Below are 16,091 nucleotides of genomic sequence, written 5' to 3' on the forward strand. Positions count from 1 at the left end.
TAGCAGCGGCTGCAAATGGGCAAAGCATAAATACACACAAAAAGATGCCAAAAAGCGGAGACGGAGAGAAAACAATTTCAATCATCATGATCATAATTAAAAGGCAGCCAGCCACACACACACACACACACACAGATAGACATGGAATGAACACAACAGCAACATGTTGCTTCGCTGACTGTGCAACTTCGCACTTCAGAATTAAACGCAATTAGAGCGAGAGAGAGAGAGAGAGAGAGATGGGCAGCGCTTCGTGGGCGGAGCCAAGGCAGTGGGAAAATCGAGAAGATTTTTTCAAAATGGAGGTGCCAAACCAGAGCGAGACGGCTAGCTGCCGATGCCACCAGCCAATCGATGGCGAGCAGCAGGTAATCTCGATCAATGGCTCAAGACGGAAACGAGTCAAGCTCGTTCCATGCAGCTCGAGATATCGAGATATCGAGAGATCGCTCTGCCAACGGAACTTGCTCAGTTGAAATGCGAACTTGGCGAGCTCAAGACACGACACAAAATACACTCTCTATATACTCGTATGTTGTGGTAGAATAATAACCCACATACGCGACACCGGGCCTAATCAAATTAACACCCACGCACATGAGAGACTTTTGTGTGCTGTGATTTGCATAATTGACGCTAATCGGCGGCGTCTCGTGCTCGACTAAAAAGCAAACCCGACTAAAAAGACTGCCCAAAAAAACAAAATAAAAAATAGACACCGCCATATGTTGCGTGAGTGCTTTCTGTGTGTGCGGAACAAGTGAGCAAGTGACAAACGCCAAACAAAGCAGTTTTGGGCACAGATTTGATACTATTTTTGGAGCCACCTCATAATGATCACCATGAACGAGCTGGTGGATCTGCGCATGCAGCAGCACATAGCGCACGAGATCTATCGCCAGCAGATCATGCAGCGCATACCAGGTAAGCTCTATGCCCCCACACATATCACGCATACGCCCTGTTAGGCGGGCGGCAGAACTGTTAGCCATCATTAGCATTAATGGCCGTAACTTTTGGCAAACTTTTGTTGGTTTCTGTCTCAACCAACCGAAGGCTGGCCGAGATCAGCGGGGTGTGTGCGCGTAGCAGTTTTAATGGCCAGCCGCTCATAAAGCTGAGTAATGTGGGAAAGTGATCGCCGATCGCGAAACTTGATATCAAATGCATTTTACTTGTTGGCGACGATCGTTAAACTGCGGGATCAGCGTACCCCTAAAACAAAATCGCTGTCTGTAATCTCATTTTGGCTTCACAAGTATGGCTTCGTATTTTGTTGATCCCTAATGGAGGGCATTACGTTTAGTAATCGGCAAAGAATCAATGTTCCTGGTTCGCCAAATGAGCTTTCTTATATCGCCCCATATTTGTCAGTCATCATTTGGCTTTATGTCGCAAGATCTTCATGAATAAGACAGAAATATCACACTTTAAATCAGAGCGTGGGCTCTTAAACTAATGGCGACCATTAAGTTATTCAAATGGCTTTCTTTTTTGGCATAATACCATCTTAAAAGGTATCTATAAGGGATTACTTCTTCAGCTAAAAAAGCTCTCTTAAAAAAATAATTTATATTTGATACTAGGTGTTATATCTTTTCAATCAAAGATCATTCAATCGAATCATTACCCTTATTACAAGTTTAATATCATCATAATCTGTGAATGCTTATCAAAGAAAGCTTGCACTTCGTAGAATATCAGGTTGTTTGTTAGCTTTCTTAATCTTTATCAACCCTTAACCCTTTACCCTTAACCCTTAACCCTGCATTGCCCCTTTTCAGATCCGTTTCCGCCAATGCTGCCAATTCCGATGCCCCGGCACGTGATCATGCCACCCCGAGTCACGTTGCCCGGCGTGGAGATGACCCTGCAGAACGACGATCTCTGGAAGCAGTTCCATCAAATTGGCACCGAAATGATCATCACCAAGAGTGGCCGGTATGTATGTGGGTTCAGCACGGAGCAAAGATCTTTGCTGATGAAAATTAGAAACCAGGAGTGGGGAAATCTCGAGATACAGACTTTAGAGATCGGGTGCAAACATAGATCGGGCGATGCATTAGCACGAACATTAAAAATGTTAAACCCCAGACGCAGGGCAAAGAATAATAAACCAGCACTTAAAGCACCCTATAACGATACCTAGCCCTAGCCCGATCCCGATACCGATCCCGATCCCGATTCCCAAACCAACCGATGCGATGCAGTAGAGTCCAGCGAGGATATGCTGCTGTTAAACGCTCATTAGACGCAGGCGCCTGCGAAATTGTTTACAGCGGCGTCGCGACAACGATTTTCACAGGCAAACACGGCGGAAGGATGCACTTCCAGCGGCAGGATGTGAAAATCGAAAAGCGGCAAATGGAAAATGCGAGTGCGACTGCAGGTACAGGCCCAGTTGATGCGACTATCGCGCGAGGCGTAAAGCGAACAAGTTCGCCGGCACTTTGCGTGCCCAGCCATCCAGATTGTAGATTGTAGATAGTACGAATCAAAGGCATAGCGCGATCGCCCGGAGCTAGTTTATCGTGTATCTATCAGTTCTCGAAACTGACTACCTAAAAGTGTCCGGCACTTGTTCGAATGTGCGTAAAGTGGCGTCATCGTAATTTATTGTAGACCGAAGCAAGCGAAGCAACTGAAGCAACCGATCGGGCGAACGCCGAGCTCAGTGGGACGTCCTGTCGGTTGGTGCGGCGGCGCTCCTTTATGCCTCGGCTGGCATAAATCTTCGCGTCAAGGATACTTTGTCGTCATCTTTGTAGCTCTTAGCGTTTTTATTGTGGCGCCTGTCTGCGCTGCCTACAACCTGAGAACCCGAAATATCTTCGCGTTCTGGCATTGCCATAAGATGTTCGGACGTATGTACATATCTGTATCTTTCTTTTAGCGGTGACAGTGACCACAGCTTGTCGACAGATACGAGCAATTTCACACTTGCCCTCAGTTTGGAAGCGATCAAAAAGGGTTCCCAGTGCATTAACATAAACTTTTGGTCTCCAAATGCATTGAATGAATACTCTTTGGAGCACGAATAACCCTTTTGTTTTTATACACACACATATATGCCATGAATTATTCATAAAGTCTGCGTATTAAATACTTTTTATGCTCATCAAAAATGTTTTATGGCCAACGGTGGAGAGGTCGCGATGCAATCGATTTGAATTTTTAATGATTAGGCGCCAGAGTGCCACCGTCTGTCCAATCGCATCCCAATCCCCATTCGGACGTTTCATGTCCCATTCGTATCGGATACGATCCCAAGTCCAAACTCAAACTCAAACTCAAACACAAAACCTATGCCACTATGCCAAGTGGCGCTCATAAAAACTAATTAGTTGCTTGTCTGGGCTCCGCTTGCCACTTGAACCGTTCCATCTTTTTGGGTGGTAAAAGCGCAGACGGCCATTAAAGTTAGATAGAACAAACCGTATCGCCTAATGCCCGATACTGGCGGCAAATGAAATGACTTTGTCACGATGCTTTTAGACTGTGTGGGCTCCTCCAGTGGAGCCTCCTCCTCCTCACCAACTGGGCCAAATGAGAAGCGCCGAGAGAGGCGGTAAACAGAAGCGACACGGTAACCTCGATGGGTAGCGCAAAGATAGCCAAGTTTTTCAGTTGGCCTGGAACTCTTAGTTGCAGAAAGAAGAAAATAAATGCATTTACCCTTTTATTGACATTTTGTATAAAATGTAATTCAAATGGTCGCATTCAAAAGTCTCCGAAATTTATTTCGTTTCCTTCCAGTTTTATAGCTGTCAATTAATAAATAGTCTCACTCTTAATTTCCTAAATATGCTAATACCTGACATTTGAAGCAGCTATTTATGGGAAAGTGTAGGGTAAACATTAGAGTGAGTGGTGGATGTTTCCAGGGTGCCCTTCGGCAGTCGGGGATCGCATTCCTGGACCGTGTCCCTGCACCTGCCAAGCGTCAAGTGGTCAGCATGCGCTCCTCACTGGCAGTAGAAAATTCCACTGGTAATTATGCGCAGACGCGCCAAAGATATCGATCTTAACAAATCGTTTGTCCAAATCCAGACAGCGGACTCTTGCCAAAAATAAAATACAAAAAAAAAAAACAAAAAAACGCCAGGAAAAACAATAAACAAAAAGTGGGAGCAAGCAAATTGAAAATGAAATTCTAAACCGCACAAATGTCGAAATATTTCGATGCGGTGCTCTAATGGAATTCAACAGAGCTGAAAAGGCAGTCGTCCCCGATCCCGAAGCCAGAATCAAATTAAACGTTAGCAAACCAAGGCGCTGTGGCGTTCAATTAATTAATCATCGGTTGAGGGAAACACGAAATCATTGCCAAAAATAACAAGAAACCACTCCGAAGATGAGGACGAAGAGCTGGCGCCAAGTGCTGTGACCACCTGCTGTTCCTGCGGCAGCGACTTGGAGTTGGAGTTGGAGGCGAGGGTCAGGGCCTCGCATCCTTGTTAGCACAGCGGAATGAGAGCCCTACTACTCCGGGCAATCTCTATTTGAGCAGGCCTAATTACATGGCGCATGGAAGGGAAATCTCGCAATTAAATATTTGTAACGCCCACGCGGGAATGGGAATGGGAACGGGCATGGACATGGACTCGGGCTCCTTTTGTGGATCCAGCATGACTATATTTGAGTTTGTTCGGTAAACAAAGGCTCTAAGGTTTTCCAGGCGTTTTCCCGGACTTCCTCCGCTCGTCTGGCACACTAGAAATGTTGTAGGAAAACAATATCCCAACAATTTGGTTGTTTTTAGAAGCGGAATATCTGGTATCTCATGTCTACTATGTTTTATATAATAGGCTTTGTTGGGTTTCGTAACTAGTTTTAAATACCTACTATGAAAAAGGATATAAGCTACAAGAAAGATACATATAGTTAAGATACTTAATTGATATCTGTATTAATATTGTTATAATCTATAAAAACAGATTTTTTGATGTTGCAACTATTAATTTCCTTTTTATTCCTTTCCCTTATTCATTAGAATGTATTTTTAAAGTTTTAACAGTATTGAATAGTATTACATGCTGATTTAACTGATAAGATGTTTTCCCCCACAGACGCATGTTCCCCTCGATGCGACTGAGTGTTTCCGGCCTGGAGGACGAGAGCAACTACTGCGTGCTCCTGGAGATGGTGCCCATGGGCGACTGCCGCTACAAGTTCTCCGGCTCCCAGTGGGTGCCGGCCGGCGGAGCGGAGCCCCAGAGTCCGCAGCGGATGTACCTGCATCCGGATAGTCCGGCCACCGGTGCCCATTGGCAGGCGCAGCCCATACTGTTCAACAAGGTCAAGCTGACCAATAACACGCTGGACAACAGCGGCCATGTAAGTGCGGCCGAGTCGTTTGAAGTCATCTCCAGTTACTAATCCAAGTCCAATACCCTTTCTCGCATCCCGATTCGCATCCAGATCGTCCTGGCCAGCATGCACAAGTATCAGCCGCGTCTGCACGTCATACGCACCGCTGATCTGGCGCAGATTCCCTGGGCTCCACAGCAGGCCTTTGTGTTCGCCGAGACCGAGTTCGTGGCCGTGACAGCCTACCAGGTAAGTGGTGCCATCTCCAACCCGACTCCGTTTACCCTCTCAAGGGGCGCCACTACTTGACCAACACGCTTGTGAAAGTCTCAGTCTAATTAGTACTCTCAAGTAAAATATTCCCTCAATGAAGATGGCCAGATATCGGCTCATGATATCCTATCATTGATTAATTCATGTGCTTCAAACAGACTTATCCAAGGTTGTCTGAAATCGCACTATTAGGCATTTAACAAAAATGTTTCGCCAAGAGTATTTAAGTCATGTGTCCTCGAAGTTAGCCTTCCCACTTGTGTGCATTTTATTTTTGTGTTTTGGTTTTTTTTTTTTTTGCCAATTCATTGAGCAAAGAGACTGGCAACGATCACACTAATTGGTTAATTTTGGGCAAACGAGCGGCGATCGCTCACGCCGTGGGTAGCTTGGTCAACGTCTCGAATTAGCATGGAACGCCTCCGGGATTCGGGATTCGGGATGTGAGATGCGAGATGGGAGATGCAGGATCGTAGATCGCAGATCGTATAGTTGGTGGGCAGGGCAGGCAGAAAGTCAGCGGGTCGGATTGTTGTTTTAGGAAGTTGGATAGCCACATCCTTGTAAATTTGAGCGCCTCGCTGTGTTTTTGTCTAGGTCTGGGCCCATTGACAGCCGACGCCAGTCTGCCTCTAATTAGCAAGATCGCCGAGAGATCGGAGATTCGGGTTGAGAAATCCGACAGATCACAAACTTGTCAAGTCATCTGGAGTGGAACTGAACACTGAACACTGCGCACTGAGAACTGGAAACCCAGTCTGGTGTCAAGTGGCCATGTTACTTAACGCCAGCTACTGGACGCCAGTGACTTATGTGATGAGTCTCCGTCTTCGTCTCCATCTCCATCTCCACGTTGCCCAAGATTATGCTGGCAATCGTCATATTTCACGCTCATCCTCTTGCCTTCTTCCGCAGAACGATCGCATCACCAAGCTGAAGATCGACAACAATCCGTTTGCCAAGGGCTTCCGCGAAACGGGACAATCGCGCTGCAAACGCAAGATGTCTTCATCGCCAACCGGCGAGGATCAAGATCAGTCTCAGTCACTATCCCATTCCCAATCCCAATCCGAGTCGGACATGTCGCCAACGAAGGGAGGCGGTGAGGCAGCCGGTGGAACAGCGACAAGCGGCGATTTGGATGGTCCGCAAATTAAGCGCCTGAGATCAAATGGCTCCGCCTGCTCCTTATCATCATCGCTGGACGATCAATCGGTGCCTGGCGCCAGTTCCCTGGCCTCCCTGGGCTCCCCACCGCCCCATCTCCAGCCGCATCCTCTCCAGGCGAGGAGTGCCTCCAGCGTCTTTATGCAGCACTTCCAGCAGAATATGCAGAGCCTGCTGCGGCCTTCGCTTGTGGACTTGGCATGTACCTACTTCGGACGACCCCATGAGTACGCAGGAGCGGTTCAGGCCTCACCTCTCTATCCACCAGCAGCCATCCTACAGGCTGGCCTGGGCCCACATCCTGGCCTGAATCTGCCCACCGGCGCTTCCGGTGCGGAGCTCATTTCGGATGAGTCGGGAGCGGAGGAACTCGAACTGGATGTGGGCAGTGAAACGAGCACCTTGGAGCAGTCCACTCAGGAGCAGCCACCGGAACAACCCTCAACGAGGAGCAAGGGCTTCAGCATATCGGCCATTTTGGGGGGAGGAAGTTAGAATACATATAGTGCTAAGATACTTATACATTTACTCATAGTACTCATTTTGATATTATACAGATTCTAGCCTGATTAGCTATTAAGTGCCGCCTAACGTTAAGCCATTAAAGTTAGCCTAAAGTATAAGAGAATCAATTTGTTTTATTTCAATTAGGATTAGGGAGATCCTCCTGCTGGGCTGAGCCTTCAAAGCCACAACGCCCAGCCATCGCTGTAGGTAAATGAACATATCGCAGAGGAAAAAGTACTACCGCCAGTTGGCCCTCTATCATTGGGCGATCTTGGGCTGGAAATCACAACTTCCGCCAGACATTAATCCCAGGCAATTTACAGAGATAAACGTTCGGGTTTCGACAACATCATCAGGGCATCCTACGCCGCAACATCCACATCCATTAGCCACACAGAGATGCGACTGGCTAGAACATAATTTGTTTGCAATTAAATAGCTCGACAAGGCATGAAATTCGGTTGCAGCCCTCATCTCTGCTTCGGATGCTGGATGCTACATAGATGCTACCCTAGAGAATCGGATCTTGTTATTTATGAAATGGGCAGAGACTGAGACGAAGCCAAAGAAAATACACACAATGCGTTATGCAAGTTGCCGCAGATCTGCAGGGCTAAACAGCCAGATGAGCCAAAGAGCCAAAGAGCCAAAGAGCCAAAGAGCCGGAGGAACTGCAGCCAACTGCCGAAGAGCTGAAGGGCTGAAGGCTGAACGGAGCCAATGATGAAGTTTACGATGACATGCGTCACCACCCACGTCTCGTCTGGATTCGAGGGCCAAAGGGGCGGTGCAGACACCGCTGCCCGCCCAGCCATCGGAAAAACAAACACGGTTCAATCAATTTAGCACACTGCGAGAAATGAGTTTCAGAGACTGAATTACACGGATGCTAACATAGATGTACAGAATAACAAATATGCTTGCAAAGATACAAGTTTCTATCAACTTCGAACTATTTAAAAGTTGAGTTTTTCCATATGTTAAAATCCTGAAATAGTATAAATTAGCAGGAAAATTGTAAGAGTATCTCAAGATATTATTGTATATTTCTGTATTTAAAGGTATATTTTCTATATGTTAAAATCCGGAAATAGTATAAATTAGCAGGGTAAATTTTAAGAGTACCTTGTGTCTTACCAATATTGGTGAACAGAGTCAGTAATTTTCTGTCAGTGCACCAAATCGATTTGAAATTGTTGCCGTTCGAAGTGCTGTCGTTCTATGCCACTGGGGATCAGTTCGAATATCGAATCCATTGGCCTGCGGTTTTATAGGGGATCCCGGACTGAAACGGGTGACAGATGTCGGCCGTGTGTGCGAGTGTGCGAGTGAGTGTGTTGACAGGCGCAAGGTTGCGAGTGCAATGAATGCCTCATTAAATGGACGTACCTCCCTCATCCGCACCCCCAGATGATGTGGACCCCATCCATTGGCATGATGAGCAGATGTCGCAGGTCCGCCGGATAATTAATGCACTATGGCTGTTGCTTTTTACGCTGCCACTGCAAGTTGCCTCTTTTTTTGTTTTTTTTTGTTGGCCTATGAAATTAGATACACTTTGTCGAGCAGCATTTTTGTTGTGTAAACACACACGAATTTGGGGAACTCGGAAAAGGGGAAATTGTTGCCTAAACGAAAGTTAATTAGTTATTAGGAGGAACTGGCACTGTCGGCGCTAATGAGTTGGAAAAGCATTTTACGCTGCGCACGCGTGGCTGCCACTTCAAAGTGAGACTTGATTCGAGCAGGAATATGGCTAGGACTTAGGTCCTTGAAGGAGTCTATCATTCATACTATGAATCTATGAATCTGAATCTAAAGTTTAAGAAAGAATACTTAAGATTCCCTCGTTGGGGATTAAAGTAAGGCACTTGGGAAACTAGAGTAGATCCCTAAAGCCAGAGCCGATCTCTGGGCTGAACTTCAGTTCACTAGTCTGCGCCCGGCGTTAGGCAAACAAGATGGCAACAATGCGCTGGTACTTGAGATTTTATTGTCGGCCAATGCAAATATATTGGTCGCGAGGAGAATGCAACAAAGCGTGGCAAAGAAAGGTTTGCCATGTCGCCGGGGCCAAGCCATAAAACGGATGCACCGATCCAGATTGTGTCTGGGTTCCGAAATCGACCTGTACCAAGCAGAGAACCCTGCTAAGCTGGGGTTTTAAACTAGAGCAGAATAAACCCACCACCACCACCACTTCTAAGATGAGGCTCAACAGCAGGAAGATTGGCCACCGGACAACAAAGGCCGTGAAAGCAGTTTATGCAAATGGGCTCACATGTGGGCTGGAAAATGCCTACTTTGCATACGTATATGAGGTATATGAGGTATATGAGGATGGGCGACCCTTTTGGGCTGGCACAATTAACAAAGCGTGTAATTTCTCAAACCTATCGCGTGAACAATGGCACAGACAATTAGAGGATAATGAAAATCACCCACATAAGCAGGTCCACTACAGTGCTCACCGGATGGGTTGGTGCCTATATGTACATATGAGCAAATCATATGGTCAAATCTGGGGATCAGTTTGAAAATACTCGAAGGGGAACAATCATAACCGGAGCACAATGGCCGTCGTCAAGTACGCACGTCCTTTATAGTGGTCCTTTCACATTGTCCTCGCTTTGTTTACAACTCTATTGAGTGCAAAATGCAGCAGCATTGTTAACGGCTAGATATTTGCATACTTGTCTTGTCTTCCGAGACAAACCACAAAATCAAATTCAAATAATTACGCGCCATTTGATGAGAGAGTTGCCAAGCTCGTCGAAGTAAGCACTATGTTACTCTATGTTAAATTATGATAAATATTAATGTTGAATATATAAATAATATCCGTCTTATTATTCACACTAACTCTCCCCTTTTTTATATATATACAATTTAATTTCTATATGAAAAGTAGTTTATTATTATTTAGAGCTGTAAACAAAACAAAGCCTAATTAAAATCTGATCGTGTAGATAAGCCTTTTGGGGGATGACAAGTGAACAGCTCGGCAACCCTGGTAGTTGTCATTTTGACTTTTGCGCCATTCGGATGAAACTTATTTGCAACTAATTAATTTAAATCATTTAACATTAAGAAGCAAGCAAAATGAGCGATCTTGTTGCGAATAGTCACTCGGACACCGACGACAATGACTCCTTCCATTCGTTAGACCAAAGCGAGAACATCCTGGACAACCTGAGCGTCTCGCTCTCGGAGAGCGACCGCGACAGCGCCGCGGACTTTGATTCCGGATCGGAGAACGAGACCTCCAGGGAGGAAATGGCAAGTGAAATACGGGTTTTATAGTGCGCATAGTATTAAGATAATGCCCCTCTAGATTGAGGTACCCGCCCAGCTGGCCCAGGGCGCTAAGAACACTTCCAAGACGCCGCTATTGAGCGCCTTCTTGAAGCCAAAGTCGCCCGGTTTTGAGGTCGATTCCAGCGACTCCTCCGCCTGCGATGGCGTCTTCGCCGGCAAGCCCCCACAGGATGCGGGTCGCTTCATGTCTCCCAAAAAGTTTACCATCTCGCCGATAAGTCAGCAGAAGCAGAGTCACGTACCCTGTTGTCCCAGAGAAGTTCCGGAACTTTCCTCGAAACAAATGCCCTGCAATGAACTTTTCAACCTGGACCATCCTGTCACGATCCGGAAGGAGCACCTAACCACCAGTGCCAAAACGGAGGCCCTGCAAAAGTACGCCTTCACCGAGATTTGGATCGATTCGCAGCAGAAATCTTGCCAGACCAAAGTTTCTCGCTTGCGAGAGTTTTCCATGGCCCTGGAGGCCTATTTTGATACGGATTGTTCTAATAACGCAAGTGATGCTAACTTGGAAACTGACAAGAAGGACCCTGAGCCGGCAAAAGTATGTTTAATGGTTTTTTACGTAAAATTGTTTTCTTTAATCGTTATCTTTCAGACGAGCATGGCTCCTCCGAAAAGTGAGAAATCCGCGGAGAAGGAGTATGTGTCTCCCTTTCCGGACATACCAATACCACCACCAGCTCGACTGGAAACTCCTCTATTGAGAGGAGTTAAGCCGCCCATTATAGTGCCAGCTGGCTTTGATTTGACCCGATTGGTGGAGTACAAGAATCCCAATCACTGGCACCGTCGTGCCCACATGCGCACTGGCGATCCCATATACTAGACGTTACATCATCTGGATGAACACTCAACTAACTTGCTACTATCATAATCACCACTCAACTTTTATTGCATCATACCGATCTATACTTAGCTACTATATTCATGGAATCACCTGCGCTGACCGATTAGACATTCTTTTTGCCAACTGATATCTTTCTGCAATAAAGGATTCTGAACTACCAAAGCAATTAGAGCGCCAAACATATGCGACTGTCAAGCTGCGGCAAAGACATAATATCGCCAGCGTTGAATGGGAACGTCGTCGCCGGCTCCAAATGATTTCATTGTGCTGCCGATAAAATTGTCGCCAGCGAAATATGTTGCCCGTGACTTTGATTTTGGCCGCCGCAACATTAATTTCCAGGGAAATTACACATGCCCGCTGGAGGGGATGGCTTATCTGGCCTGGCAGATCACCGAGTGAGCCCGGGTCGGTGCTCATTTGCCGCTGACATGCGAACGTTTGCTTTGCTCCGGCCCCAAACATGGACTCTCTCTTCTGGGCCCAGCCGGCGGATGCCCCCAAATGAGAATTCAATAAATTTCAGGTAAAGGTAAGGGCAACAACAACAACAGCAGCATCAGCAACAACAACACAATGGAGCAAACGTTGTCGTTAGTCTTTTGGCGACGTTTAACATGAATATGCAGTGTGGCTAATGTGGAGCCCATAAACACTTCCAGCGGCAACATGAATGGGCCAAAAAACAGGTTGCAGCTACGTGTGTGGGTATGGCTATCGTATGCGACTTGAAGCGATTGTGCTCCTTGCTCTCTTAACAATTGTTTCTTAACGCGAATTGAAGCGAATGCCACCGTCGAAGATTGCCTGGCTTGGCCAATCATCTAGCCGGCTCTCTTTTGGGGGCAACACTTGCGACTGGCGGCGGACTGGGCCATCAAAGGTGCCGCCTCGTTTCCGCTCGATAGCATGGAGATGTGTGATGGGACACCCGGACAATTGCATGTAAATGGCCACAGTTTCGCTAACAACTACAATGTGAAAACATCAATTACACGCCGGAGTTGGGGGTATTGGAGATTGTCCACAGTGGATTGGGTATTTGAATTGGACTGGGGACTGCTCGCCAGGATTGCCGGTGATCGTGGCGCTCAATCAGCGCATTTAACTTGGCGCCGGCGCCAGCGTTTAAGATGCGGCTCGCTCTGATCTGCTGATAAGCCCATGTCCCATGTTGTTGCTGGCTTGCCGGTGGGTTGTTCTGCTCTTAGAAAGAAGGTTCACAAGAAGGTGGAGCAGAAGAAGGAGGAGGGTGTGTGGAGGGTCTGGAGGAACTGGTTCTTATGCCGCGCATGCGGGAGATATGAAACCGAAACCAAAGGCAAAACCAAGCCGAATTATGTATGCGATGGGGAAGTGGGGAAGGTGAGGAAATTGCTGGAACAGGATTCGAAGCGCAGTCATGGGAAGTTATTGGGGAATTTATTCAGATCTTCGGGTTGGAAGCTCTGAGCATCTGTCTCTTCTAATTGCTCCACATTCCAATCCCCGCATTGTGGCATCCCAGAAATAACTACCATCGAATTCATTGGGGTATACGAACAATTTTATTATTTATGCCGCATTAAAATGCCAAAGACAATAAAACCATTACGAAATCATGTGAACAATTAAAATTGCATAATAAATACGATAAATACTGATGGCAAATACCTGGAAATCCTAATTAACTGCAAAATATCACAATTCAGCTTAGACACTACGCAGACGATGGCAACTAAACGCTAATTAAATGTACAAGGCACCGATTCCAATCCAAACGGGAGCACACGGCACCCATCCACACTTGATTTCAAAATGGTTTTAAATGGACGAGCTGGTTCCCAATATGTCCGAGATGCTGAAGCTGCTGCGCTTCGGCTTGGCCATCGGATCGCTGGATGGCGGAGCAGTGGCTGGCACAGGCGGAGAAGGAGGCGGAGGCGGAGGAGCAGCTGGTGCGGTTCCAACCACATCTACAAAGGTGTCGGCATCGGCATCTGCCTCTCGTTCGGCAGCGGACTCGCCGCTCGTGGAGCCCGCCGAGGAGACGGAGGAGGCAGGGGATGGCGGGGTGTAGGCCCAACTTGGATAGGCACCGCCGATGTGCCTGGCATACTCGATGGCCGGCGGCGGTGGCGCTGGCACATAGAAATTGGCCTCCAGAGCATCCAGCAGATAGTGACGCTGCATCGCCGCACTTGGATGATTCTGATGACTCTGATGATGATGGGGAAATTCCTCCACGAGTCGCAACCGTTTGGCTAACGGCGATGTCACCGGACTTTGGTCCACCTGGTTCATCTCTGGCTGCGATGGCGGTGGCGAGTCATTGATCTTCCTTTTGCATCGCGACTGACCCGACTCACGGAATCCCTTGGCAAAGGGATTGTTGTCGATCTTCAGCTTGGTGATGCGGTCATTCTGCAAAGCATACAAGAGGATTAGCTATCACGTTCCATATTTAAACAGAGATATAGCTCCACACACCTGATAAGCCGTTACGGCTATAAACTCCGTCTCCGGAAAGAAAAAGGCCTGTTGGGGTGCCCACGGAATCTGGCCGAGATCAGAGGTACGTACGACATGCAGACGCGGCTGATACTTGTGCATGCTGGCCAAGACGATCTGGAAAATCAGGGAAATAGAAGGTCAGTTTCTACTCAAGAAGAAAATGTTTTTCATTTTCAGCATTTACTAAAAAGAATGATCAACAAATTTGGTTTCATATTTCTTGGTATTGATTACTTACATGACCATTGTTATCCAGCGTGTTGTTCGTCAGCTTCACTTTGCTGAAGAGCAGAGCCTGCGATTGCCAGTGTTTTCCCGTGGCCGGACTCTCCGGATGCAGATACATGCGCTGGGGGCTCTGGGGCTCGGCTCCACCGGCCGGCACCCACTGGGAGCCGGAGAACTTGTAGCGACAGTCGCCAATGGGCACCATCTCGAGGAGCACGCAGTAGCTGGCCTCCTCCTCCAGGCCACTGAGAGAAACCCGCATCGAAGGGAACATGCGTCTGATGGGATAAAGAAGATGGTAAGTGGTTGTTAGTGACACGTTTGCACCATAAGATTTAGGAGCAAGCAGAAGCAGAAGGCTTATCAATGGGAGATAAGCTGAGCTGATGGGGGCGAGCAAATAGTTGATTTTAAAATGGTACCAACCTGCCGCACTTGGTGATGATCATCTCGGTGCCGATGCTGTGGAACTGCTGCCACAGTTCGTTGTTCTCCAGCTTGGCCTCCACATCGCCGGGCAAAGTGGGTTGCGGTGGTGGTGGTGGTGGCACAAAGTGTCCGGCAAAGTTGGGCAACAGGCCGCAGAGTGGATCTATGGCAGAAACGATGGGTGGCTGGTTAGCCGACGGCAAAAACATGGGAGTGCTGCCCAGGGGAGTGCTCCACTTACCAGGTAAACGTTGCATAATCTGCTGGCGGTATATCTCCTGGGCGATCTGCTGCTGCAGACGCAGATCGGCGATGTTGGGCAAGGTCAACATGTTTTGGGGTTTTTGTGTGTGGGGAGATATGCGCCTAATCTTTCCGTCTGGCGATGTTTTGTAAATTGGTATTATTCCGTGGTAAATCGACGACGTCTGGAACACGAACTGATCGCTTTGCTGTCCAGATTGAGACTGTCTCTCTGCATTTCGGAGCGGGCACTACTTCAGTTCTGCCAGAATCCGGTCCGTTGGGTTCCTCCCTCTCTCCCTTCGCTCTGCACTCGATCCGATCCTCAGGTAGTTGCCCGACCTGTTCTCATGCTCATGCTCAAGTGGCTCTCTCTCTCGCTTCCACGCTCACTTGCTCGGCTTCTGGCCATGTGTGTTTCTCCCTGCCATTGGTCGCTTATCAGCGAGCGTTACGCCGTCCCGCTCGCACTCGCTGCGCCAGAGGGCACGCCATTTTCCGTAACGCCGTGGAGCGCTTCTGGTGACCTCCTCCCACGAAACTGGGGGCACGGCACCCATCTTGCCGCTGATAGCGCTACGTGGAATGGGAACGGCTATGGAATGGCTATGGGGAATGGGGCTTTTCCTCGTGGGGCTTCGTGGAATCGGGGAGCGCTCTTTGAAGTCGCCTAATCGCTTGTAATATTTATGGAAGTGGAAAACGCTTTGGATATGGGCCAACCAATAATGTTCGAGATTACGTTGTCCCAGAAATGGGAGGCTGTAATTTTGGAGGCACGTGAAGGAAATTCAAAAAATGCCTTTTACAAAAAGAATTTGCCTATAAATTTTCCAATTTTGTAAATTTTTAAAGTGATCAGATTCGAATTTATTCGTTATAATCTGTTGTTTACTATCAGTTTGTCACAGTCTGAGTTGAATTAATTAGGTAGAAACAAAAGTATCTTGAATCAAAGTATTTTTGTAAGATTCTATTCACGCTTATCATTAGAATAAAATTGAAATGTTTTATAAAAACTATAGGAGCATTATATTTTATTAGTTTGAATTTTACTATTTATTAATGTGATCGATAAGGCAATGTCTTGGAAATAAAATAAAAATGTAAAAATCAAGTTATTCATTGAAATATATGTAAAAATATTAGGAGATAAGAACGAACTATGACATGTATGTTGGGTTAGAATTCGTGTATATTGATAACACTAGATTTAATTTTCCAAAAAATATTTTTGTTATGGTTACTAACTGATGTGCGCTACTATAAA

At 47.0% G+C, this 16,091-nt stretch overlaps 3 protein-coding genes across 3 annotated transcripts; 2 read left to right on the plus strand and 1 right to left on the minus strand.

Annotated features, from left to right (window-relative positions):
• The first annotated feature begins 425 nt into the window (after positions 1-425).
• LOC120449800 (T-box transcription factor TBX6) lies at positions 426-7,378 on the plus strand. Its single transcript, XM_039632445.2, has 5 exons — positions 426-924; positions 1,785-1,941; positions 5,070-5,337; positions 5,422-5,559; positions 6,499-7,378. Exons 1-5 carry the CDS (start codon positions 834-836, stop codon positions 7,243-7,245), a joined length of 1,401 nt encoding a protein of 466 aa, XP_039488379.1. The 5' UTR covers positions 426-833; the 3' UTR covers positions 7,246-7,378.
• Positions 7,379-10,259: 2,881 nt separating this feature from the next.
• LOC120449896 lies at positions 10,260-11,594 on the plus strand. Its single transcript, XM_039632579.1, has 3 exons — positions 10,260-10,536; positions 10,592-11,122; positions 11,177-11,594. Exons 1-3 carry the CDS (start codon positions 10,360-10,362, stop codon positions 11,405-11,407), a joined length of 939 nt encoding a protein of 312 aa, XP_039488513.1. The 5' UTR covers positions 10,260-10,359; the 3' UTR covers positions 11,408-11,594.
• A 1,358-nt stretch (positions 11,595-12,952) lies between these two features.
• Positions 12,953-15,685, minus strand: LOC120449767 (T-box transcription factor TBX6). Its single transcript, XM_039632405.1, has 5 exons — positions 14,820-15,685; positions 14,576-14,741; positions 14,160-14,427; positions 13,898-14,035; positions 12,953-13,831 (listed from the first exon to the last, which is right to left on the minus strand). Exons 1-5 carry the CDS (start codon positions 14,908-14,910, stop codon positions 13,232-13,234), a joined length of 1,263 nt encoding a protein of 420 aa, XP_039488339.1. The 5' UTR covers positions 14,911-15,685; the 3' UTR covers positions 12,953-13,231.
• Between the last annotated feature and the right edge of the window lie 406 nt (positions 15,686-16,091).

This window comes from Drosophila santomea, chromosome 3L (genome assembly GCF_016746245.2).
Source record: "Drosophila santomea strain STO CAGO 1482 chromosome 3L, Prin_Dsan_1.1, whole genome shotgun sequence".
NCBI classification, from domain to species: domain Eukaryota; kingdom Metazoa; phylum Arthropoda; class Insecta; order Diptera; family Drosophilidae; genus Drosophila; species Drosophila santomea.